The sequence below is a fragment of the Leptonotus elevatus genome, chromosome 19 (genome assembly GCF_054856555.1).
Source record: "Leptonotus elevatus isolate MCC_2025b chromosome 19, RoL_Lele_1.0, whole genome shotgun sequence".
NCBI classification, from domain to species: Eukaryota; Metazoa; Chordata; class Actinopteri; order Syngnathiformes; family Syngnathidae; genus Leptonotus; species Leptonotus elevatus.
The window spans coordinates 2,535,006-2,560,475 of record NC_141257.1 but is presented as its reverse complement, the minus strand read 5'-3'; the positions used below and the strand labels follow the sequence as shown (position 1 = coordinate 2,560,475).

The 25,470-nt window shown below is 44.0% G+C and overlaps 1 protein-coding gene across 7 annotated transcripts in view; it reads left to right on the top strand.

Moving 5' to 3' along the window:
* macf1a (microtubule actin crosslinking factor 1a) overlaps positions 1-25,081 on the top strand; it is a 131,233-nt gene extending 106,152 nt beyond the window's left edge. For 3 of the 7 annotated variants that reach the window (XM_086062442.1, XM_086062437.1, XM_086062440.1), the window contains 38 exons: positions 1,089-1,415; positions 1,718-1,802; positions 1,886-2,112; positions 2,200-2,406; positions 3,290-3,517; positions 3,578-3,796; positions 4,220-4,423; positions 6,448-6,673; positions 6,999-7,225; positions 7,856-7,978; positions 8,098-8,199; positions 8,275-8,376; positions 8,456-8,629; positions 8,743-8,898; positions 9,305-9,502; positions 9,588-9,716; positions 10,362-10,544; positions 10,617-10,772; positions 10,877-11,083; positions 11,202-11,321; positions 11,474-11,643; positions 12,370-12,529; positions 12,681-12,875; positions 12,991-13,263; positions 13,435-13,623; positions 14,540-14,651; positions 14,767-14,942; positions 15,084-15,246; positions 15,573-15,727; positions 15,968-16,042; positions 16,980-16,997; positions 17,970-18,087; positions 19,158-19,220; positions 19,477-19,509; positions 21,015-21,223; positions 22,176-22,280; positions 23,180-23,288; positions 23,433-25,081. In XM_086062442.1, coding sequence (XP_085918568.1) covers positions 1,089-1,415; positions 1,718-1,802; positions 1,886-2,112; positions 2,200-2,406; positions 3,290-3,517; positions 3,578-3,796; positions 4,220-4,423; positions 6,448-6,673; positions 6,999-7,225; positions 7,856-7,978; positions 8,098-8,199; positions 8,275-8,376; positions 8,456-8,629; positions 8,743-8,898; positions 9,305-9,502; positions 9,588-9,716; positions 10,362-10,544; positions 10,617-10,772; positions 10,877-11,083; positions 11,202-11,321; positions 11,474-11,643; positions 12,370-12,529; positions 12,681-12,875; positions 12,991-13,263; positions 13,435-13,623; positions 14,540-14,651; positions 14,767-14,942; positions 15,084-15,246; positions 15,573-15,727; positions 15,968-16,042; positions 16,980-16,997; positions 17,970-18,087; positions 19,158-19,220; positions 19,477-19,509; positions 21,015-21,223; positions 22,176-22,280; positions 23,180-23,288; positions 23,433-23,680 — 6,171 coding nt within the window. In that variant the 3' untranslated portion in view covers positions 23,681-25,081. The remainder of the gene's footprint in view (positions 1-1,088; positions 1,416-1,717; positions 1,803-1,885; positions 2,113-2,199; positions 2,407-3,289; positions 3,518-3,577; positions 3,797-4,219; positions 4,424-6,447; positions 6,674-6,998; positions 7,226-7,855; positions 7,979-8,097; positions 8,200-8,274; positions 8,377-8,455; positions 8,630-8,742; positions 8,899-9,304; positions 9,503-9,587; positions 9,717-10,361; positions 10,545-10,616; positions 10,773-10,876; positions 11,084-11,201; positions 11,322-11,473; positions 11,644-12,369; positions 12,530-12,680; positions 12,876-12,990; positions 13,264-13,434; positions 13,624-14,539; positions 14,652-14,766; positions 14,943-15,083; positions 15,247-15,572; positions 15,728-15,967; positions 16,043-16,979; positions 16,998-17,969; positions 18,088-19,157; positions 19,221-19,476; positions 19,510-21,014; positions 21,224-22,175; positions 22,281-23,179; positions 23,289-23,432) is intronic. The other 4 variants (XM_086062441.1, XM_086062438.1, XM_086062439.1 and 1 more) reach the window with 3 other exon arrangements.
* The last annotated feature ends 389 nt before the right edge of the window (positions 25,082-25,470 follow it).

Genomic DNA, 25,470 nt, shown 5'->3' with positions numbered 1-25,470 from the left:
TGGGTATTAATTAGATCGTTAACACTTCATACAGCTTGAATAAACAGGGTTGTTTTTTTTTTTAAATGAAAACAATGTGTGACCTTACCAAATAGTGAGCACACTTTTGGCTATAACACTTAGCAGAAAAGGGGGGGCAACCCATCGTTGCTCGTAAAAAAACATTTACAATCTGACTCCCTGTTGGCTGATAAGTGGGGCTTTGGCTTGCCAAAATAATGAAACCTGTTTGTCATTTGTTAGTGATTGTTTAACCTTTTATGTATGAAGGCCTAACTAGATATTTACATAGCTAGAAAGCTAGCTAGCTAGATATTTACATAGCTAGAAAGCTAGCTAGCTAGATATTTACATAGCTAGAAAGCTAGCTAGCTAGATATTTACATAGCTAGAAAGCTAGCTAGCTAGATATTTACATAGCTAGAAAGCTAGCTAGCTAGATATTTACATAGCTAGAAAGCTAGCTAGCTAGATATTTACGTAGCTAGAAAGCTAGCTAGCTAGATATTTACGTAGCTAGAAAGCTAGCTAGCTAGATATTTACGTAGCTAGAAAGCTAGCTAGATATTTACATAGCTAGAAAGCTAGCTAGCTACCTAGTCCAAGATGCTTCTGAGGGGAAATTAGATTACCACAGCAGCAATATTCACATATAAACACTTGTATTAATTATATAGTACAACCAAAGTCGTAAAACAAAAACAGAGCAACATTGAGGAGGTATTAAAAGAAGTTCAAATCCAATCTAAAAAAGAAAAATCTGATTAAGATGTTGTATTGTCGTACGGTAAGTATAACTACAGTAAGTTAGGTATATGTATAAAGACATATTGATGAAATATAATACACCCAGTGTATGAAACCAATCGCAAAAAAAGGGCAACATGGCCTATAAAACTTCATATTCATCATTTATTTATACTTTTGTTGTGTTATTCTTCATTTGTCATCAAGTTTATGATTTCCAGTTTTATGATTTGTCACCAGCATGCTCATTTTGTTAAGTTTGTCTCCATCTTTTGTTCTCTTTTCCATCACCTATCCCCTTCCATCAAACACACACACACGCACACGCACACACCTCCCAGGCCATCCAAGACGACGTGCGCGCCCGCGAGTCGGACGTGGCCCGCCTGCATTCCCTCAGCCAATCGCTGGCCCCGCTCAGCTGCGCGTCGGACCGCGATTGGCTGGGCGAGCGCGTGGAGGCGGTGCGATCGGGTCACGCCCAGCTCACCGAGTGGTGCGCCCGGCGGGCGGCGCTGCTGGAGCAGGCGCTGGCCAACGCCCGGCTCTTTGGCGAGGACGAGGTGGAGGTGCTCAACTGGCTGGCCGAGGTGGGCCAGCGGCTGGCGCTGGTGTCGGTGCAGAGTTACCGGGCCGACGTGCTGGCTGAGCAGCACAAACACACGCTGGTACGACCACGGCGGGAGGAGAAAATAGACTCATATAGTAACGGGTGACTTAATTCAGTGATGTGTGGGGTCCCTCGAGTGGTGTACAAATATATCACTCAATTCAAATGTTGAAACTGTGTTAGATTTTTTTTATCCAGTACAACACATTAGTTAAATTGTATTTTTATAGAATTTGCCTAATGGAATTGAGGTGTGTCCCAATACTTTTGTCAGTGTGATGGTTTCAATCAATAATGGAAAAAAAAGAAAGAAATAAGAACTTATTGAAATGTGTGTTTGATTGTTTTTGTCCTTCACAGTCTCTAAACGAGGAGATTGTAAGCAGAAAGAAGACGGTGGACCAGGCCATCAAGAACGGACAAGCTTTGCTCAAGCAGACCACAGGTGGGTGTCTGGTGGTCTTCGCCGATCCAGTCCGTCAGTAGTTGTTGGTTCCGGTTGACCTGGTTCTGGTCTTCCTCCCGCAGGAGAGGAGGTTCTGCTGATCCAGGAGAAGCTGGACGGCATCAAGTCTCGCTACGCCGAGATGACGGCGGGCAGCAGCAAAGCGCTGCGAACACTCGAGCAGGCGCTGCAGCTGGCCACGCGATTCGCCAGCGCCCACCACGATCTTAACCAATGGCTGGACGCCGTGGAAGCTGAGCTCAATGACGTGGAGCCTGATGCCTCCCCAGCCTATCAGGAGCGACAGAAGGTACGTCAGTGGCTTTCAAACGAGGCTCTTTTGTATCTTTAAAAACAAATATATATATATATATATATATTGTTTTTTAATTTGTAGGAGTTAAAGAAAGTTTCCGCTGAGAAGCGTCTGGTTTTGGACACACTCAACGAGGTGGGCAGCGCCCTACTGGATCTTGTGCCTTGGCGGGCGCGCGAGGGCCTGGACCGACTGGTCGCTGACGCCAACCAGCGCTACCGACAGGCCGACGACACCATCACACAACGGGTGCAGCTTGTGCAGGCCGCCATCCAGAGGTCGCAGCAGGTACTGCGGTTTTACTGCTACAAACGTTTTAATTTTCAGACATTTTTCAATTATCGTCTTTTTGTCCCAGTTCAATCACGCTTGTTAGTTTTTACCATTGTTAGTCAACCTCATCCCATTTTTATTTAGTCCATTTTTAGTTGACTATAAATCTAGCATTTTAGTCCAAGGAAACCTAATTTAATTTGTCTAATTTTAGTCAGGACAATCATTTTACCCCTGTATGTTTTTTTGTCATAATAATGTGGAACATTTTGGCTCTAAAACTACTATTTCACATAAAAACAATTCTCACCTTTTTGATGAAAAACAACTTCACGTACAATTACAGTGTGGCTACTGTAGCTCTATGCTATGAGCTAGTAAATTAGCCAGCATTAGTTAGCGGTCCGATTAACATTATTATATTGCCGTTGGATTAATGTTACGTTCTAATTGTATATTTTTTTTTTACCTTTCGCCGTGAATCCACCTCCTGTCTGTCCTATGTGTTTGTGCATGTTGCACTTGCTCGCTGCAGATTTGAAAGGTGATGTGTCGTGTCACAGTGACAGATTAGCAGAGACAAGATTTTACAAAATCATATCATTTTCATCTCTTTTTTTGTTTATATACTAAAATGAATGTCCATAGATTTTAGTCCCGTTTTTATTAAATGAAGTACATTTTAATTTTGTCTTCATTAGTCAACGAAAATGCATACTGATTTAGTCTGTTATTTTTTTTATTAATTAGGGTTTTAGTCTAGTCTAGTTTTAGTCTGGTGAAAAATGTGTGTTGACTAAATTATTTTTGTTTTTAATTTTCTTTGACAATATTAAATCTCGCTTCCGTTGGATTATTTCAAGTTGTTTTGAGTTTCTTATCGCCATTGTTATTTCAGTACGAGGAAGCTGTGGACGCGGAATTGGCCTGGGTGGCCGAGACGGAGCGCAAGCTGGCATCACTGGGCCCGCTGAGCTTGGAGCCTGACGTGACGGTAGCCCAGCTGCAGGTCCAAAAGGCCTTTAACATCGACATCATCCGCCACAAGGACACCGTGGACCAGCTGCTCGTCACCAGAGACGACATCCTGGAAACGTGCAGCGATGCCCAGAAGGACGCGCTGATGGTGAGGAAGCCACATCAGCCGCAAACTGACAAACTTTTTAATTCCTATCTTGTCCTCCAGGTGAAGACCGACGCCTTGAGCGCCCGCTACGACGCCGTCAACCAGATTCACAGCGAGCGCTTCGCGGCCCTGGAGAAGGCTCAGGTGCTGGTGGCCCGCTTCTGGGAGACCTACGAGGAACTGGAGCCTTGGCTGGGCGAGACCGAGACCCTCATTGGGCAACTGCCGCCGCCCGCCATCGACACGGACGCCCTGCGCCTTCAACAAGACCAGATGAGGGTAAAAAAAAATAATTAAATAAAGCGACTACTTTTTTCCAGAGTCAACATGTCTTCATCATCGCTCTCTTTTTTTTGGGCGTGTGGGTTTGTGCTCTTTAATTCACCTTAAACCTGTTTTTAAAAAATCCCCTACCCTTCACCTTAACCGGATACTTCAGAGTCCCGCCAGAGTCGTGAAGTTGTCAGGAGACCAGAGGAAGGATCAAAAGAAAGAAACAAAGTGAAATCCAGCACCAACCGCACACCCACCTACCACCCACAGAGTTACAAAACCAGAATATTTCACCAACCCCAGAGACATATCAATTCCAACAGATTAGGGAGACCTCAAGAGACCAGAGGAAAGACTAAAGAAAGGAAGGAAGGATCGATGAAGCAATCTATCGAATCAACTGCTAATTCTGTCTACCTTTATGTCCAGCTGCTGAGAGAGTCCATCGCCGAGCACAAGCCGCACATCGACAAGCTCCTCAAGATCGGACCCCCGATGGCCGAGCTGAGCGCGACGGAGGGCTCACGGGTGATGCAGTGCTACGGCGAGGCCGAGCGCCGCTACCTGGCCATCAAGGAGGAGGTGAAAAGTCGCGCGGCGCTACTGGACGAGGCCGTGTCGCAGTCTGCTCAGGTAGGACAAACGTCACAAGAAGTGTGAGCACTAAATAGCACGTGTGTTTTTGGTGATGATAATCAAGAATGTTCTTCTATTTTGCTTCACATCATAAGTTGCTATCAGAGGTGGGGTCGACAATTTTAGGACTTGGATCATGACTTGAACTGTATGACTAAATATGGCACACTTTCCGAATATCTCAAAGGCACGTTAGAAAATGTGTTGATCTGATGTAACTGTAAGTGTGGAACTATTAACTAAAGATTTAAGTACTCAAACAAATATCAGGAAAAACCTACTAGAACAGTTGAAATTTCTTTGGAGTTTACCAGGGGAACTTTAACAGGTGTTCGAATGTGATTTGTTCATTTTGAACACAGCCACACCCCCAGTTGTCAAAGGGTGCGCACACTTGTGCAACCCCTTTATCTCAGTTGTTTGTTTTTACTAAAAGTTTTCAAACGTAATCTTGGTGTATTTGGCATTTACAGAGGGGGTGTGTAGACTTTTTATATGCACCTGACCGACTGCCACCTCTGGTTGCCGCTGTCCATTTTTTTTTGCACTGTGAAGGCATGTGTCAGATTTAACGGCTTGTGTTGTTTCTCCACCCTCCATCCAACCTCCAACCGTCCGTTTGTCCGTCCGTCCACCTCCACCGTGTCCTAACCCTCCTTGTCCGTCCTTTAACTGTACCGTCTCCAACATGTCGTTTTGTCCCGTCCGCCACGCCGTCACGCCCCGTCGGTTGTGTGTTGTCGCCACATGTCACCACCACCACCTCCACTTTTCTCCATGGTCACTGCTCACTGCTCTCATCCAGCTGGTGGAGGTAAGACGGACTGCAGCTTTCTCACATGCTTTCCTCCTACGCACAATTTGGTTGATATTCAGTTTTGGTCCTCTTTAGAATAAATGAATGTAAGCATTTTAGTTGTACTACCTGATGCAAATGTTGACCCTATTTTTAGAAAAAGCAGAAAATGCCAAAAGGGACATTTTGGAAATGAAGCGCGACCAACAAAATGCTGACAAGGCACTGAATGCCTTCACGTTGAACTCATTTGCTCCCAAAAACGTATAAAAATGTCCTATTTTAAGTATTGCCATGGTCACAAAAACGTATTTATGCGTTTTTTATGTTTTTTTTTTTTTTAATGCAAGAGCATACAGAAAGCTTTGATGCAGCCTCTGGCCTGATGAGGACGCTTAAAGCAATGGTAGTTATTACAAACGGCCAGCAGGCGGCATCAGAGTATAAAAGCTCAACCAGGGCCATGCTGCAAAAGAGCTCTTTTTACCAGTGTTTTCACCAGATTTGTGAATAATGATGGAACTTAGCTATATTCTAATGCTAATTGCTGCAAAATGGAAACAGATAGAAATTTACTTTTTTTTCCCTGAGGAAAGAAGAGACTCTAATCTTTCTTTTGGTGGTTCAATGTTTTATAGCAATAGAATACAATATTCTGTGGGCCTTGCAAAATTAGTCAAACTCCATTAAAACAGCCAGAAGCAAAGAAGGGTTGCTTGGGTGAAAATGGCTGCGAGTGAATGAGTTAATTAACTAATTACTTTTAGTTGTAAAGATTAAACTTGGGCTTTTTTTAGGCATAGCATACCAAATAAAGAATTGAGAAGAAAAGTTAACTGCATTGCTTAAACAAAAAAGGTGAGCGTGTCAGTTTAGCTCAGTGCTAAAGTTACAATCCAATTTTACGTTGTACAGAATGTAAATAAATATTGAACATCTGGTACGGATTTGATGTTTTTAAATGATTGACAGAAAATGTTTCTGCAATGAATCAACACAGCTTTTAAAAAATAAGGTGAAAATTACACACATACACATTTTGCCGAGTCTTGTGAACGCGTAAGGAGAGCAATTTTTGGGGTTTGATAATGCAAACATTTCTATCAGATTAATCAATGGGATAATCGGGAAAATAATTGGTTCTCAACTCCAGCCCTCTTAAGTGTATATTCCACCTTAGCGACCTCCTCGCCCTCACCTCCCCCTGCAATTCCCCTCTTTGCAGTTCCACGACAAGATGGACCCCCTTCTGGAGACCCTGGAGGCGGCCGCGCAGCGCCTTCGCCAGCCTCCTCCGGTGGCGGCCGAGGTGGACAAGATCCGCGAGCAGCTGGCCGAGCACCGGGCGCAGGGCCTGGAGCTGGACAAACTGCTGCCCAGCTTCTCCGCCCTCTGCGCCCGAGGAGAGGAACTCATCGGCCGGGCGGCCCACGACGACCCGGCTGCTCAGGGTGAGTGAGGAAATGAGGAACTATTGGACGATGGAAACCAGGAAGTAGCCCAATTAACTCTTGTTTTTGACCCTGCAACCAATCGCGAACGCCTGTGAATAATTAATACACCTCCAAAAGGAATTTGTAACTTTTTTTTTATCGTTAATTTAAAATTAAGAGAGGATCATAAAGCATCAAAATCATACTTCAAGCATATATGCAATTATGAACCCATGTTATATAAATGACTATATTCAGTAGTTCAATTATGTAAGACTGTCATGAGACTCATTAAGGCTGAATTGATGCTTTTAAATGAGCATGATAAATTATCCCCTGCCAGCCGTCCATTCCCGCCTGCTGCGCCTGCGCTCGCTGTGGGACGAGATCCGACAGCGCGCCGAGGAGCGCGAGGGCAAGCTCAACGACGTGCTGGACCTGGCCGGCAAGTTCTGGGCGGACGTGGCTGCACTGCTGAGCACGCTGCGCGACTCGCAAGACATCGTCAAGGAGCTGGAGGACCCCGGCGTGGACCCCTCGCTCATCAAGCAGCAGATCGAGGCCGCCGAGGTAGGAGAATGCGTGGTTGGTACTCCTTAACTCGCAGCCTTTTTCAATGAAGCAACCCCCTTCGCTCCCGGCTGTTGAACTGGATTTTGACTGATTTTGCAAGGCCCGCAAAATATTATTTTCTATTGCTATAAAAACATGGAAGCTACCAAAAGAAACATTAGAGTCTCTTCTTTCATCAGAATAAAAAAAAAGGATATTTCTATCTGTTTACGTTTTGCAGAAATTAGCATTATAATATAGCTATAACTGTGGGGGAAACAGCTTTATTGCAACATGGTCCTGGTTGATCTCTTATACTCTGCTGCCACCTGCTGGCCATTTTTTTTAAATAACTACCATTGCTTCATTCATTCTCTTCAGTTCAGAGGCTGCATCAAAGACTTCTGTATGCTTTAGCATAAAAAACAAAAAAATGGATAAATACGTCTTTGGGAACATGGTAATATTTAAAATAGAACGTATTTATACATTTTTGGGATAACAGCAGAGGCACTGTTGTGTATAAAAAATAAAAAAAGTATGCTAATCATGGATATTAGAGTGTTTTACCTCGTCGTGTATCCAGCATGGATGACCAAAGTGGTTCTCAAGCCATTTATATTTGAATTGACTGTTTCCGTGGTCTAGGCCATCAAGGCGGAGACGGACGGCTTGAGAGAGGAACTGGAGTTTGTCAGGACCCTCGGGGCTGACCTCATCTTTGCCTGCGGAGAAACCGAGAAACCCGAAGTCAAGAAGACCATCGATGAGGTGAATAGCAAACATGTGACATGCTCAAGAGTTGCTGAGAAAATTCAGAAAGGGCTTGAAGACTTTGCGTTTCGGTTCCTTATGCTTTGTTTTTTTGTTTTTGTTTTTGTAACTCTCAGATGAACGGCGCCTGGGAAGGTCTGAACCGGACGTGGAGAGAGAGGATGGAGAGACTGGACGAGGCCATGAGCGCCTCGGTGCAGTATCAAGATGCACTGCAGGTGACTGCATTCTGAAGTGTCCTTTTGAAGCCAACAGCAAAAACTCGACGGTGATGATTGTTGCGTATTTTGCAGTCCATGTTCGACTACTTGGACAACGCGGTGATCAAACTGTGCGAAATGTCGACGGTGGGCACCGACCTGGGAACAGTCAAGCACCAGATTGAGGAGCTCAAGGTTGGCATCTGAAATGCTTACGTGACGCTTTATTTCAGTAGAACTGAATGAGGTCTTTTGTGGCGTTTGCATGGAGCAGCACTACAAAGTGGACGTGTACCAGCAGCAGATCGACATGGAGAAGCTTTGCCACCAGGGGGAGCTGCTGCTGAAGAAGGTTTCCGATCAGACCGACCGGGACATGATCCAGGAGCCGCTGATCGAGCTGCGCCACCTGTGGGACAACTTAGGGGACAAGATCACCCAGAGACAGGTATGCAAACCACTCATGATGACGATGATGATGATGATGATGATGATGATGAAGAAGAGACTTCCGCATCCGAGCAACTGCTTTAACCGCAAGCTGTTTTATTCTCACCACAGCACAAGCTGGAGGCGGCCCTGCTGGCCCTGGGTCAGTTCCAGCATGCCCTGTCTGAACTGCAGGCCTGGCTGAGTCACACGTACACCACCCTGGACACACAGCGACCAATCAGCTCAGACCCCAAGGCCATTGAAATCGAACTGGCCAAACATCATGTGAGTTTCTCTCACCCCCCCCCCCTCTTTTTTTTGCCTTCTAAATAGCTCTAAGCAATTAATTGTATTGCTCAATTCAACTTTTTTTCATAAGCGTCCCATGTAGTTTAAATCACGTCACTTTTAAAGTCATAAACCTTCAAAGTCAACAATACTAAAGTAGAACATCAGGATGTTGGACAGAAATTTTAATTATGTTGAGTAACACAAAATATTTTTTTATCTGATTAATTGATGGGATAATCGATAGAACAAAAATAAAAAAATATATAAAAAACCTTAAGAAAAACGTATTTTTTTTAAATCTCATTTTTGTGAAAAAAACAACAACATTTATTTTATACATACAGTACAAGTGATTATTTAGCTACTTTTTGAGGCAACATTTCTGAATCCTTGGTTCCAGGTTTTGCGCAACGACGTGCTGTCCCACCACGTCACGGTGGATGCGGTCAACGCAGCGGCCGCCGAGCTGCTGGAGTCGTCCCCCGGGGACGAGGCCAGCCACCTGAGAGAACAACTGGACCAGCTTAACCACAGCTGGCAGAACCTTCTGCTCAAGACGCAAGAGCGGCAAAAGTTGCTTGAAGCCGCCTTGCAGCAGGTCAAAATCCTTTTACTTTACATACAGCTCCCAAAAAAAATGACCCTGAAACTACCGGATCTCATTTTAAATGCTGTTCTTGTAGGCGGAGGGCTTCCACGGCGAGCTGGAGGAGTTCCTCCAGTGGATGAGGCGCACGGAGAGCCAGCTGTCTGCAGCCAAGCCCACTGGAGGTCTCCCCGAGACGGCCAGGGAGCAACTGGAGCAGCACATGGTGACTAAACTAAATGCATCTTTAAAACCAGCTCCATGGACCCCACATTTTTTAGGCATGAAAAAATTACCTTCAGATAGCGAGAGACATAAGCAGAGCACGTAAAACAAAACCGCAACAACATGCATATAACATGTACACATTTATGGTTCCATGTTACATATACAGCTGGATTTTGCTTCCGGCTGTTTGACTAGATTTTGACTGATTTTGCAAGGCCCACATAAAATTGTGTTCTATTGCTATAAAAACATGGAACCTATCAAAAGAAAGATTACAGTTATTTAGGAAAAAAATAAATTTGTATGTTTTGCAGCAATTAGCATTAGAATATAACTAAGTTTCATCAATATTCACATTTCTGGTCAAAAAGAGCTTGTTGCAACATGGCCCAGTCCAGGGTTCGGGTTCTCTTACACTCTGCTGCCACCTGCTGGCCGTTTTTTTTGGGTAATAATTACCATTGCTTTTGTGTCAGAAGCTGCATCAAAGCCTTCTGTTAGCTCTTGCATAAAAAAAACATAAACATATAAATAAGTTTTTAGGAGTGAAGGACAAAGTATTAAAAAACGTATTTACACGTTTTTGGGGTTGGATGAATTAAATGAACACTTTTTAAAAATCTTTTGTACCTGTTGTCCACAGGAGCTCCAAGGCCAGCTGACCCAGCGGGCCGACCAGTACCACCGGCTACTGGACGCCGGAGAGTCCATGCTTCTGGCTCGCGGTGGAGAGGATGCGGGACCGGGGACCACGCAGACCCAACAGAACCTGGCCATTCTGCAGAACAAGTGGGCCAGCCTCAACACCAAGATGGACGACCGCCGGGTAAGCCGGGTTTGTCGTTTTGGCGACAGTCGGTCAGTTCACGTGCCTGACTGTGAACTGTCGCCCACGCAGGGCAAGCTGGAAGAGGCTCTCTCGCTGGCGACCAGTTTCCAGACTTCCCTGCAGGACACCATCAACTGGCTGACGCAGGCCGAGCAGACCCTCAACATGGCCCAGCCGCCCAGCCTCCTCCTGGACACGGTCCTCTTCCAGATCGACGAGCACAAGGTAGGTGGCCGAGCACGACAAACTGCTTTTGTCCTTTCACGCACTTCTCTTGGTGCTTTTTGCAAACATTTTTTCTCTTTCTGGCCTGCCCCGTCCGTGTTCAGGTTTTCGTCAACGAGGTGAATACGCACCGCGAGCAGGTTCTAGCCCTTGAAAAGTCCGGCTCCCAACTGCGCTTCGCTAGCCTGAAGCAGGACGTGGTCCTCATTAAGAACCTGCTACTAAGTGTCCAGGCCCGCTGGGACAAACTGGTCCAGAGGTCTCTGGACCGTGGGCGGCACCTGGACGAGGCTCGCAAGCGGGCCAAGCAGGTACTTAACCGGGATGACTAATTAGTTTTTCCACTGAGAGAACTATATCAGGATTTTTGGTGGCAAAGCACTTATTTTTAATTTTAATAAACAAACAAAAAACTTGATCTTTCTATAGTTCCACGAGGCCTGGAGGAAGCTGACCGATTGGCTGGAGGAGGCCGAGAACCGACTGGACTCTGAGCTGGAGATCCCCAACGAACCGGACAAGATCAAAGCGCAGCTGACCAAACACAAGGTACGGAAATCCTGTGAGCGCTGACGTCCCTCACGTTGGACATCCCGATGCCTCACGTCCCGCCTCACGTCCCGCCTCACGTCCCGCCTCACGTCCCGCCTCACGTCCCGCCTCACGTCCCGCCTCACGTCCCGTCTCGGTCGGCCTTGCAGGAGTTCCAGAAGGCGCTGGGCTCCAAGCAGCCCGTCTACGACACCACGGTGCGGTCCGGCCGGGCCATGCGCGACAAAGCTCAGTTGCCGGCCGACACCCAGAAACTGGACCACCTGGTTGGCGAAGTCCGTGACAAGTGGGACACCGTCTGTGGGAAGAGCGTGGAGAGGTAAGGGGAGATTTTAGACAAATCGGGGGTTTGTAAGTAAGGCGTGCTGTTAATTCATTAGAATTCAATTTTTAAAATAAGGGTGTCAAAATGAGTGCGTTCATTTTGCGTTTATTTAAAGTTCCTTTAACGGCAGCGCAATTCATGACCGCGCCTTACTTGCAAAAAGCCTGTGCCGGGGGGATTCCAGCCGCAACACAGTAGACACGCCCACGTCAATATTATTGCATATATTTGTGGAGAATGGCGTCAAGTTGTATTTTACACTTTTGAAATTGTGCAGAATTTCACAAATTACTTCATGTGAAAGGAAAAATGCCGAGCACTGAGCTGTCACCAATGTCTTACAAATGCAATTATGCCATCTAGTGGCAGAAAAATGACCTCAACACAAATCAATATCGCACTCGTTTTTTACAGTATAGTACATCTTTTTAATTTTAACTCAATTTTATGAACTATTTTAGAATTGCTGTATCATTGACTAAACAATGCAGCTTTATTTCTATTAGTTTAATTTATTTTCCAGTTATGTTAACGAGAGTATGACAACTGCAAAATTTGCAATTCATCGTAAATTAACTATTGAAGTTGTGTGATTCATTACGATTAAAAATATGAATTGCCTGCCACCCCTAGTTTTAAATAATACTGCATCCACATATCGTTGCAATAGCATCATAAATACAAATTTTTTTTTTATAATTGATGTTTGTCATCCACCAGGCAACACAAGCTGGAGGAGGCTCTGCTGTTCTCGGGTCAGTTCGCCGAAGCCCTCCAGGCTCTGGTCGACTGGCTGTACCGCGTGGAGCCTCAGCTGGCTGAAGATCTGCCCGTGCACGGGGACCTGGACTTGGTTTCCAACCTCATGGACTCCCATAAGGTGCCGACGTTAGCCATTTAAGCTGTCGCAGTCGTAGCTTAAAAGCCAAAAACTGCCACGGCCTTTTTGAGTTCTTTTCGTGTTTTTAACGGTTCGACATTCCATGACGCGCCTTCAACAACGCCACCTTCTGTCCGAAAACCTGTTCCAGGCCTTCCAGAAGGAGATGGGCAAGAGGACGGGCAGCGTTCAGGCCCTGAAGCGCTCGGCGCGAGAGCTCATGGAGACGGGTCGGGACGACACGGCGTGGGTCAAAGTTCAGCTGCAGGAGTTGAGCAACCGCTGGGAGACGGTGTGCGCTTTGTCCGTCACCAAGCAGACGCGACTGCAGCAGGCGCTCAAACAGGTAACAAATGAAAAATACTTCTTCAGTCTCATTGTCTTGTCCATAAAATGAAAAGACTGGCCGAGATGATGCCAATGAGTTTTTTGTTTTGTTTTTGTTTTTGTGCACGTGTCAGGCGGAGGAGTTCCGCACGGCGGTGCAGATGCTGCTGGAGTGGCTGTCGGAGGCCGAGCAGAGCCTTCGCTTCCGCGGCGTTCTTCCCGAGGAGGCGGAGACCCTCCAGGCGCTGTTGCACGCCCACCGCCAATTCCTGGGCACCGTGGAGGAGAAGAGGGCCGAGGTCAACCGGGCGGCGGGCATGGGCGAGGCCATCCTCACCCTGTGCCACCCGGACTCCATCACCACCATCAAGCACTGGATCACCATCATCCGGGCACGCTTTGAAGAGGTGGGTCGGGAGACATTTGGGGCGGATGGCGGACAGGCGGGGGGGGGGGGGGATGGGGGGGGGGGTAATTGTCTTTCCATCTTATGACATGTCAAGGTCATAGGTGGCCTAAGGGTGCATCTTCACGCCGTACAAGAAGGTACGCTAAGTGTCCTATTTACGTGCGCGTAGGTACTGACGTGGGCCAAGCAGCACGAGCAGCGTCTGGAGGCGGCGCTGACCGAGGTTCTGAACAACGCCAACCTGCTGGAGGAGCTGCTGTCGTGGCTCCAGTGGGCCGAGACCACCCTGGTGCAGAGAGACATGGAGCCCCTCCCGCAGGACATCCCCCAAGTCCAAGGACTCATCACGGAACACCAGGTCGGCATGTGGACAGATTCAAACCTCGACTATTGACACTGCGTTATTATAATTTTGCAATTTTCATTTTTCTTAGTTTTAATTAATTTTCAGGGTGGTTCTGTTCGTTTTTATTAGTTTTAGTTCTTTCATAAATGCTTAGTTTTCATTTAGTTTTAGTTTAAAAAAAAATGTGTATTACTTAACAGCATGCTAAAAGTACATCTGCTTAAAATCACATTTAAAATCATCCCCAAAGCTCATGCATTAAATTAATAATCAATTACCAGAGACTAAAGCAAAGGGCATGTTCACTATAATTATAGTTAGTTTTGTAAACGTAAAATGTAGTTTCAGTTAGTTTATTTAAAAAAAAAAAAAAATATATATATATATATATATTTTTTTTTTTTTAATTTTAATTTATTTATTTATTTTTCGTTAATGAAAATGTTTTTTGAATTTTTGTTTTTTTCCTTAGGGTTTGTTAACTAAAATAATCTTAACTATGACACACCATTATGATTTTCAAAACAAGTTAGGAGTACCATTTACGGTATATGAGCTCCCTCTAGTGGTACATAAAAAAAAATCACTGTATTAAATGTTTATTTTCTGATCTGTAAAGAGTCCTTGGTGTCCTGAAAGGTGCTGTATAATAACAAAAAGAATTAACTGAAAATAATGAATCGTCCTGTAACTTTGACAGTTTCTCCAATGGTCCAGGAAATGTTGTCCAATTCCAACAGTTATAATCAATAAATATACATAATTTATAGAAGCTATTAAGACAATTACATTTAAAGACAACAATCTATTCATTGGTACATTATTCAAATCCACGGCCTTCATTTTGATCCGTACATATTAATCATATACGCATGAACTAATACCCAAATATTGATTGCGCTCGATGTAAATGTTGTGTCTGTGTCAGATGTTCATGGAGGAGATGACGAGGAAGCAGCCGGACGTGGACAAAGTGACCAAAAGTTACAAAAGGAAACCCGTCGAACCTCCCAGCAGCCTGGCGGAGAGGAGAGCGGGCCGTGAGTGATAGATGGATTATTTCTCGGGATTACGCCGATACCGCCTTTACAGGCCAAGTACGAGCCGAGTCATCTGGTATTGATCATTTTTTTCTAAATGATTGGTCCACTCCAGGGCGGCAACAACAGCAGCAACAGCAGCAACAGCAGCAGCATCAGCATCAGGCCTCGATGCAGGTGCCAGGAACCAACCCGCGACTCAACCAGCTGTGTGCCCGCTGGCAGCAAGTTTGGCTTCTGGCGCTGGACCGGCAACGGAAACTCAACGACGCTCTGGACAGACTGGAGGAGGTACGAGACAGCGTCAAGTTTCATCCTCAAATACACAATGTTTGATCGTAGTTTTGAGTGGCGTCAAACAAAAAGTACATTTTCCCTTTTCCTTTGATTTGCATTCTTCTTAATTGAGCCTTTTGCATGTGCTTGCGGCAGCTCAAAGAGTTTGCCAACTTTGACTTTGACGTGTGGCGCAAGAAGTACATGCGCTGGATGAACCACAAGAAGTCGCGCGTCATGGACTTCTTCCGGCGCATCGACAAGGATCAGGACGGGAAAATAACGCGGCAAGAGTTCATCGACGGCATCCTGGCATCCAGTGCGTCCAACACACACACACACACACACACACACACACTCGGATGTGGACTATATTACGTTTCCCTTCATCTGACCATTAGCGTGGATTTTAAACATAGAAGGGCCAAAACATCTCTTACGAAAATTAAACTGCACACAAAAAAACAACTAGCCACCAGAGGGTGCTAGAACTGCACAAATAGAAATTAACCTGACTTTTTTTAACAGATAATATCGTGACGTGACAATATTGTGGCAGTTTTAATATCACAATATTGCCATTATCGTTACATCCCTAATTGACGCGTGTGTACAATTCTCTACGTTGAATTTTCCCCCCTGCAGAGTTCCCCACCAGCAAGTTGGAGATGACGGCAGTGGCGGACATCTTCGACCGAGACGGCGACGGCTACATCGACTATTACGAGTTTGTGGCCGCCCTGCATCCCAACAAGGACGCCTACAGGCCGACCACAGATGCCGATAAGATCGAGGACGAGGTGAGTGTGCGCACCTGACCGGCAGGTGGGGGGGGGGGGGGGGGGGGCTGCTTTCGCACTCCGTCAATAATAACAACAAGGGGGTTGGTAATTGCGTATAAAATGCAAACAGAGGCTCACAAAGCATCAGAGATTCAGTCATTACAATACACACACACGCAAAAAAAGAATCAATCGTCTTAGCTAGCACGCTAGCCTAAATAGAAGCTAAAGGTTTCTTCTTCTCGTGATGTGGTTCAGGTGACTCGGCAGGTGGCGCAGTGTAAGTGTGCCAAGCGGTTCCAGGTGGAGCAAATTGGGGAGAACAAATACCGGGTAAGCTAAAACCCACTTTTTTTTTACTTCTCATATATTACTGAATAATTCTCATGTTTGCGGCATAGAAATTGGTTGTTGTTTTTTTTTTTTTTAAAAAGCATGATCCACCATTAGAGACTGTTTGACCCACTTGTGAATAACTTGACATTTGTCTTTTTAACCAGAAGGAAGCGATTAACAATCTAACCTCATTTGCATGCGTTTGTCACGCGCGCGCGTCTCACCTTCACGCGCTCATCACATGACATCGGATGAGAACATGTTTTTTTATTTATCCTCTCATGTTTTCTTGACCCCACCATGTGGTCTCGCCTCTCTCGTCTGGAGGAGATCACCAAATGCGCACCTCACACTCTAACCTCATGTTTTATATTTAGAAATGTTCTCATCCCGCTCTAATCTCGGCTTAGCGGACGAGATGAGGTCCCGACGCGCACCTCGTGCTGTTTTCCCACGCTTTCGCCCCGTTGTCACATCGTGTGTGTCTGCTCATGTTTTGTGTGTCACTCCCACTCGTAACTCACGTCACACTCCAGTAGCGTATTTGATAACGCGCAGCGGTGCCTTCGACTTGCGAGTTTTTCAAGATACGAGCCACGAGCTTAATGCTAACACGCAATGGAAAGGCTAATGGAAGTAGCATGAAGGCAGCAATCGTTTTAAAACTTTAATCGACTTGTATTTGAGCACATTCTTTATCCTCTCCATTTATTTCAATGGAGGAAATCTGATTTGAGGAGTTTTGAAGTTGCAAATGAGCAATTGGAGCTCTTAAGTCAAGGCGCCGCTGTCCCATGAAAATGAAAGCGCCTCCACAGGCTTGTTGTTGTTGTTTTTATATTGTTGTCATTTTTGTTGTTTCGATCGTCATCTCTTCCTTTCTTTCTTTTGTCTTTTGTGTTTCCGTGCGCCGCCTGTGCCGGATTTTTTGTAGTTCTTCCTCGGAAACCAGGTAACGCCACTTCTGATGCTGTCATTGGACGTGCGAAATCTGCTTCCTCGCCTTCACAATCCTATTTATTGCAAAAATGAATTTGGCTCCAAAATGGACACTTATACACAAATGTAGAAAGTGCAGCAATTCGTTCTGCAATATGATGAACAACAACATTGTTATTTTGTTGTTTTGTTTCCAAAAGCAAGCAAAGCAAAATATGAAACGGTGGTCGGAAGCAGGTTTCAGCACCCTTGTTTTGTAAAGTGATAATCCCGCAAGTGTTTTTCTGTGCTTTGGACTGACGCTGGTGAAGGAATCAGGCTGCCGGAAGGGAAGGCAATTCCTTCTTCTTCTTCTGTCGTGGGCTCGCTGCAGACTTCTGCTTTTACCTCAAAGAAAAAGTCTGCTCGTTTTCTGCATATTTTATTGTTGAAATCAATCGTTTCTAAAGCGTTTAAGTAAAGGTTAATACAAAATTAAATGGGGGAATGTTTTATTTAAATTGTCACATGATTTTTTTTAATTTAAATTCATTCAAATTAATCATTTTTGAAGGTGAAAAATATAATAAATATTTTTTTTTTGGGGTCAAACTTGTAATTGTATTTGAAAGTTACAAGGTATCACTATTTAAAATGATTTTTAAATATAAAAAAAGTTGAATTTTATAATTGATTACACGAGGTCATGTAATCTCTAAAAAAAAAGCTATCACACTAACACTGTTGACCTTTTACTTTGTTATACCATGCAAATATTGACACTTTTTTCTTTTCATGTGGAATTGATCTCAAGCCTATCGATTTATATTTTTTCGTGGCCTTGCTCAAAAATGACACGCGTGATGATGTCATGGCTTCCATTGGGAGATTGTGGCTGAAAATGGTCTTTCCGGTGCATGTTGACCTGCATGGCTGCTTGATTTGGTGCGACTCGAGACGCGGTTCAAGGCCTCCTCGTCTTGACGGCTCGTCTTTCTCTGCGCAGTTCGGCGACTCGCAGCAGCTCCGGCTGGTGCGCATCCTACGCAGCACCGTCATGGTGCGGGTGGGCGGAGGCTGGATGGCCCTGGACGAGTTCCTGGTCAAGAACGATCCATGTCGAGGTGAGTCCCCCCAAAAAAAATGGCGGTCAGCAGCATCCATATCAAGAAACAGAATTTGTCGTTTGTCTTTTTCCTTGGTGTTTGATGTCGGTTACTGTGCAGTCCAGTCCGGTTCGGTTCTGTTTCCATTTACAGACGGCAAACTATTTCATACTTTACATTTGATGTTGTTTTTAATTAATTGGAATTAATAGAAGTAGTTTATCATGAAAATTAAATGAGAATTTATTTTATTTACATGTATTTTTAATGTATTTTTTTGGTTGACATTTTCCGTTCATTTTCTATTGTTTACAAACATATGTATCTCAAGACAATTGTACAATTATTTTTATTTAATTAATATAATTATATTTACTATTTATATTACTTGTGTTCATTTATTATTTATTTAATTAATATAATTATATTTATTATTTTACTTTTTTATTTATTTATTTAATATAATTATATTTAGTACTTATATTACATTTATTTTTTTAATATTACATTCATTTTTTATATATTTAATTAATATAATTATATTTATTTTTTATATTACTTTTTTATTATCTATTTAATTAGTATAATTAGATTTATTATTTATATTACTTTTTTATTATTTATATAATTATATGTATTATTTATGTGACTTGTATTTATTTTTCTGTTTGATCAATGTAATTATATTTATTTATATTACTTTTATTTTTTATTTGTATAATTTATATAATTATATTTATTACTTATATTACTTTTATTTTTTATTTATTTGATTAATATAATTATATTTATTATTTATATTACTTTTATTCAGTTATTATTCCTCTTATTTATTTATTTATTTTAGATACAATTATTACTCGATTTCCCCCCCCGCTTCTCCTTATACAATACACAACATTTGTGAACGAGACATTTTTTGTCGTGTTTTTGTGTCCATGTGAGCGTGTGTCCGTCTCGCGGCCGCCTTTTGTCACATTTGATGACTCGTGAGTCGTATCAAGTAGCGCATGATGCATGCTCCTCCCTCCCTCCCTCCCTCTCCTCCTTTTCTTCCTCCCTCCTTCCACTCCTCTTTCTTCCTCCAGTTCAACATCCCGGACTTAAGATCCTTCGCTCCGACTCCAGTAGCTCCATCTCATCTCGTATAGGTTGGACTTCTCCTTCTCGCTCGTTCGCTCTCGAGAAGCTCGCGCCGCGACTTTTCTGTCGTCTCTTTTTCTCCTCCCTTTTGTTGGTTTTGCTCACGAATGTTGTGATCCCTTCGATTCTCACGTTATCGTTTGTCCTGACGTGGCTGGTTGCTGCTGTGTGTGTGTGTGTGTGTGTGTGTGTGTGTGTGCGTGCGTGTGTGCGCGCGTGTGCGCCTGCGTGTGCGTGTTTCACATTGTCTCCTGTGTCTCTCAGTGGCAGTCACTCCAGGCTATTTCTGCTGCAGAGGTATCTACCCTTCCTCTCCTCTCTCTCCAGCCGTTCATCCATCCTTCCATCACCATCCATCCATCTTTAATTCACACCGCTGCGCATTGACTGTCTTGACAGTGTGTGTGTGTGTGTGTGCGTGTGTGTGTGTGTGTGTTTTGGAATTGCGGTCCAGTTTGTGCTCATACGGTTGTTAGCGCTGCTTGCTCAAAGGCCTCCCGAACGGGTTTTTCACTCTTTGTTAGTCCGCTTTTGTTGTTTTTGCTCGTTCGCGTCGAGTACTTGAGACCCGGGCGGGCCCGTTTTTCAACGTGGTTCCTCTCAAGTTTGACATTTTTGTCAATGGTCGACACAAGTACTAAGTTGGCCTTTTGATCTATATTTTTGTCACACAATGCACCTCAAGTGCTGATAAACATTCTTCAATGCGAACACTCGTGTTACATACTGTAGATGTACAAAGTCATGTTCGTAGTACTGATGACGCGCCGAAGCTAAGCTAAGCTAAGCTAATTGCTGCACTGCTGCTTACCGCCTGCATCTTGACCTTCCCGCGCACTTCTCATTCATTTTCTTCTCACTGCTCTTTTGATGATGAATATGAATATTGTTGATGATGATGATGATGATGATGATGTTTGTAGCTTGTGTAGGCTTGTTGTTGTCCGCTTGACGGGGGCTGCTGCGCTCTGTGGAGTCACCGAACGCTGCCCAGTGACAAACCGACACACGCATTTACTGGCACGCTGATGTTATTGGAGTGCAACGCCCGCAGAGGCCAACATTTATTTAGCCTCATCAAATGCAATCCACTCGAAAACAAACGCACCCATTCAAAATGAGCCCACCCACCCGAGCACGTGCAATGCTGCTAAACAAGCGTCCACTGCTAAGAAAGTGCCGGTGCTCTCTTTAGTTAATTTATTATTATTACCAATAGTTTTTGCTATTATTTCTAAAAATATATATTTTTTGTAGTATTATTTTAAACTATAATACATTTTTATTATTTCTCTTTTTAATATTAGTTACTGCTAATATTACTATTATTCGTGTTATCATTAATTTTATTTATTGATACAATTTTTTGTCCATAATTGTATTGTATTACTATTTTGACAATTTTTTTTAGATAATTATTTTTACAATTTTTATCATAATTACTAGATTCCTCTTTTACAAGTTATTTTTATTATTAATTTTAAAGAATTCTTTCTCACTATTTACTGTATTGCTACTATTTATCGTCAGTATTGTATGTTCATTATATTCATATTCCTTATTATGATAATGATTATTATGATTAGGAACATTATTTTATAGTTTATTTTTTTACTATTTATAATTACTTTTTTTTTTTTACTATCATTTATTATCATTTTTTTTTACTGGTTTCTTGCAGTATTTTATTATTTATTGATGTATTATTTTACTATTATGAGCTGCACTTCTCCCGTCCTCTGCCCCGCCCCCCGGAGACCTCTCGTGACGTTTGTGCCTTCTCACTGCGTTTGTTTTCCCAGCGCGCGGGCGCACCAACTTGGAGCTCCGAGAGAAGTTCATCCTTCCCGAGGGGACGCCGCAGAGCGTGTGCGCCCTGCGCTCGCGGGGCCGCCGCTCCAAGCCGGGCTCCCGTAACGCCTCGCCCACGCGCTCCTCGTCTTCGGCCTCGCACAGCGGCGCCTCGGCGCCCTCCACGCCGGCCACGCCCACCGCATCGGCCTCGTCCAGGGTAGGTGACATCGATTTTTTTGGGCACAAAACAAGAAAATAATAATAATATTTAATCAAATTATAAATAAGACCAATTTAAAAAATAGAAACACTATAATTATGTAAGTTCCTTTTGGAGCAAACAGAATTTATAATTATTTATTTATTTGTTTATTTATGTTGGCAAAGTTGGAGTGCAGCACGTGTACTGCGCAGGAGGTCAATCAATTATTTATCGATTAAAACAAAATAAAAAATATGAAAACAAATACAATTCTTTGAAACACTATAATTGTGAAAGTTCCTTTTGGATGAAACCAAATTTAATAAATGAGTTACTTTAAGAAGAAAAAAAAGTGCAAATGTATACATTTTAACAACTCAAAAATTTGTATTATGGTAATCTTTTTTTTTTTTTACGATTATGCTGATTTTGTAATTGTGGAGAGTAATAACTAAAATTTCAAGTAATTGCCATCTATAGGCAAATGTAACCCTTTTTGGGGGGTCACTCATTCATGATTTGTAGCTATTTACAGCAGTGGTCAGCAGGGGATCACATTAAAAAAAAAGAAATTCAAAACCTTCTGCCCTCTGGTGGAGGAGAATTGAATTGTTCCATGACGTGATGTGTGTTGTTGTGTGCTACCACGTTGTTCAACGTTGACATGTTTCTGGTCTTGTCTTGTTTTTGTCTCTCGTCGTCGTTAATCTTCCTTCACGCTTTTCTTTTTTTTTTCTGATCAACTCAACTTGATTAAAACCAAAATCCTTTCCCGCCAAATCAAACACTGTCACAATGACTCCACATCTGCACATCGCCTTGCGACACATTCACTTCCTGCCACGCCGCTTTTATTCCCTCGCTACTTCCTGCCTTCCTTTCTTGCTCTCCATCTTCACCTTGCTACTCCTTCCCGCTTCCTGACTTCCTCCCTGGCCCTCGCTACTTCCTGCCTTCCTCCCCTCAGTCGTCACACACTCACTCTCGTGACTACGCCAAGCCGTGGCTGGCGCACAGTAAAAGCGCCACGGCGAGCAAGTGTCAGTGCTGCCCGGATGTCGGCGGAGACGAGGTAACGCCGCACCACAAGACCACCCAGACATAAGAACATCCCACCTCCATCTCCCCTAGCCACCCCCCACCCCCCCTCCCCCCTCCCGCTAAAACGCCATTTCATCGCTAAAGCATTTTGATGTTCCATCATTTGATTGCATCACTTTTCAATGAATTAGTTAATGAAACGGTTTCAAGACCGACGATCGGAAAACAATCAACTCTGACGTTAATTACACGTTTGATATAGAATGTGTGTTTATTTTCTGTTTAATGTCTTGTTGTTCATGCTGCGTGTTGTCTTGCTAACATAATGCAATAACCTCCACTGGCCTGCAGGGGTCTTCGCGGAATATATATACTCTTGACTTTACTGTGGAATTTTGCACGTTTAAAAACTAAGCATTGGTGAAAGTATTTATTTATGTACGTATAATTTATTATGACTATTTTTACTAGCACTATTTTTGTTGTATTTTTTTAACCGTTATTATTATTATTAATTTTTTCTATTACTAGTAACATTATGTACAGTTATTGATTGTTACGACCGTTCTGTGTTTGAATTATATACTATACTATATCATATTCTATACATATTATTATATGATATTTTTCTATTGTATTCTATTATTAATTATATTATTAATTCTATTTTTATTTTTAATTACTGGTACTATTATTATGTATAGTTATGTATTGTTACGATCGTTCCATATTTTAACTATATATTATATACTATCTAATTATATATATACATATTATTATTATTAATAATAATAATATATTTTAATTTTATGATATTTCATATTATTCTATCATTGTATTTTAGTTGCTATAACAACACACACTGTTACAGAAATACGAGTTTAGTAGCACCCGACAAGGTAAGCTGACACTTCCTATCTCTTCCTGCAGGGGGCGTCATCAGGCTCCAAGCTGAAGCGTCCAACCTTCCACTCGAGTCGCGGCTCGCTGACCGGAGAAAACGGCGGGACGGCGCACGCCGCCGCCGCCAAACGAAGCGGTGAGACCTCAGCATCCGTTTGATTTCAAATTTCCCAAGTCACATGACGTGCTTAGTCATGACTTGACTGCGCTTGATTTGACTTGCTGCCTCGTGTGTCAAATAGTGCATCTTGTCCCTAACGCTTTCCCGTCCCCGGAACAGATCCCAAGCGAGCCGGCTCGTCGGCCAGCGGTCCCACCAGCCGCGCGGGCAGCCGGGCGGGCAGCCGGGCCAGCAGTCGTCGAGGGAGCGACGCCTCGGATGCCTCGGAGCTGCAGGACGCTCGCTCCGTCTGCTCCGACGCGTCCGACACCCCCCGCAGGCCCGGCGGGGGCGCCAAACCTTCCAAAATCCCCACCATCAGCAAGAAGGCGCCCAGTCCCAAAGCGCCCGCGTCCAGCAAGAAATAAGACCGGGAAAAGACATTGTTGCCAACACTTTCTGGCATCCATTTTGTGACCCCCCCAAAAAAATCCTGAAAAAAAAAAGAGGGCTTCTGGCGCCACGTGGAACACGAAAGGGAGGCGCAGGTGGGGTCACCGCGCTCATGGTTTGCAAAAATCTGAAAAATGGCGACATTTTACACAAGCTTCCAGGATCCTTGCGGTGGCGCAAGTGAGTCACTGCAGCAAGAAATAAGAAAATCATGTGTCAAGGAAAGTGACAAGCTTCCGCCGCCGTCGTTGTCCTTCCCGGCATACGCGACGTGCTGCGACAACACGCACACACAAAAACTCCTGATAGAATTCAGGATTTTTTTTTGTTTGTCTTGTGGGCCAGCAAATATGCATCACGGGAAGGCGCGGGGGCAGGCGGGGGCCGCCACCCACATTGACGAGGGAGCCGCGCCAGCTGCTGTGGTTTGGCGGCACGCCGCAAGAGCCCTTCCCGGCTTCCAACCAAGGGATGGCGCTAGTGAGTCATTTGCCTATATTACGTACCCAACGGCACGTCATTTCCCGCCTTAACTTAGACATGACCACACCTGTATGCCGTGCTGCAAATGAACTTGTGAATTGTGACGCTCACTTTTCCAAACTTGGAACTTTAAACACCAGGATGGAAACGCGAAACAAAAAAAAGTGCACTCCCACGTTTCCTCCTGCCAAACGCAAATTTGGCAGGAGATGAAGTCACCGCGGCAATTTTTCTGCCGTAACTGAGGGCGGGATCATTCTGGGTCTCGAACCCTTCTTCGGCCTTTTGAAGCCGCTCAAGGTGGCACGAGTGAGTCAATGCGGGAGGGTGAACTCCCTCGACTTATTTTTCCTGCCTTTTCCTCCCGCAAGTCCGAATTGCCGGGATATGGAATCAACGCGGCAAGAGAATTCCGCCATGCCGGGACAGGGCCGTCAAGTTTGGACAGCCGACTCTTTCGTCTCCCCGACCATTCGGGGCTGCTTTCTTTCTTCTGCCCGTTACGGAAGATTTTCATGTCACTTCTTTCTGTTAATTTATAATCCAACTCTTTTTTTTTTGTTGTTGTTTAGCTCGGAATAAAAATCTAATATTTAATGATGAAGTTGGCAGAAGAAGACGAACAGCGGGCGCGTTTGTCTCGTGACCAATCATGTGCGGACTCGAGAGCAAAAGTGGCTTTTTTTTTCCCCCAGACGTTTATAAGACAAAGAAGAAAAGACATCTTATGGATTTTTATTTATTTATTGTCTCCCTTTCACAAGATGCTGCGTTCACGTGTCAACACGGAGGAGCAAAAGGGGGGCAAGTTGTGTAAAATGAAGCAAAAAAACTAAAATTGTAAACCTTTTTTGTTGTTTTTCTATTAAAATGATGCTTGCAGTAAAAAAAAAAAAAAAGTCTCTTTTCATTTGTGGACAAAAATATTGGCACAGCGACACAAATGGAACAATGTTGAGTCTTCATTTAAAAAAAAAAAAAACTTGAATGTGAGGTTCACAAAAAATCGACGCCCGTCTGAACTGCGAGGCACGCGTGCTAACCGCTACGCCACCGCGATGCCCCGGGCCGGACATGTCTGAGTAATTCCCGCGTTGAGATAAGGACACGCCCGGCTGGCTCTGCTGCGGCGGCGGCGACTTGTGTGAATATTTGCTCCATCTGTGTCGCGCACGCGCTACGATCACGGCTGGGTTCGAGGCCCGGCGTGGTCGTTCCTGCCGCAAGCACGTCGTCGTCTTCGAAGGCCGGCACGCACAAACGTGCAAAAGCGCGCCCGCAA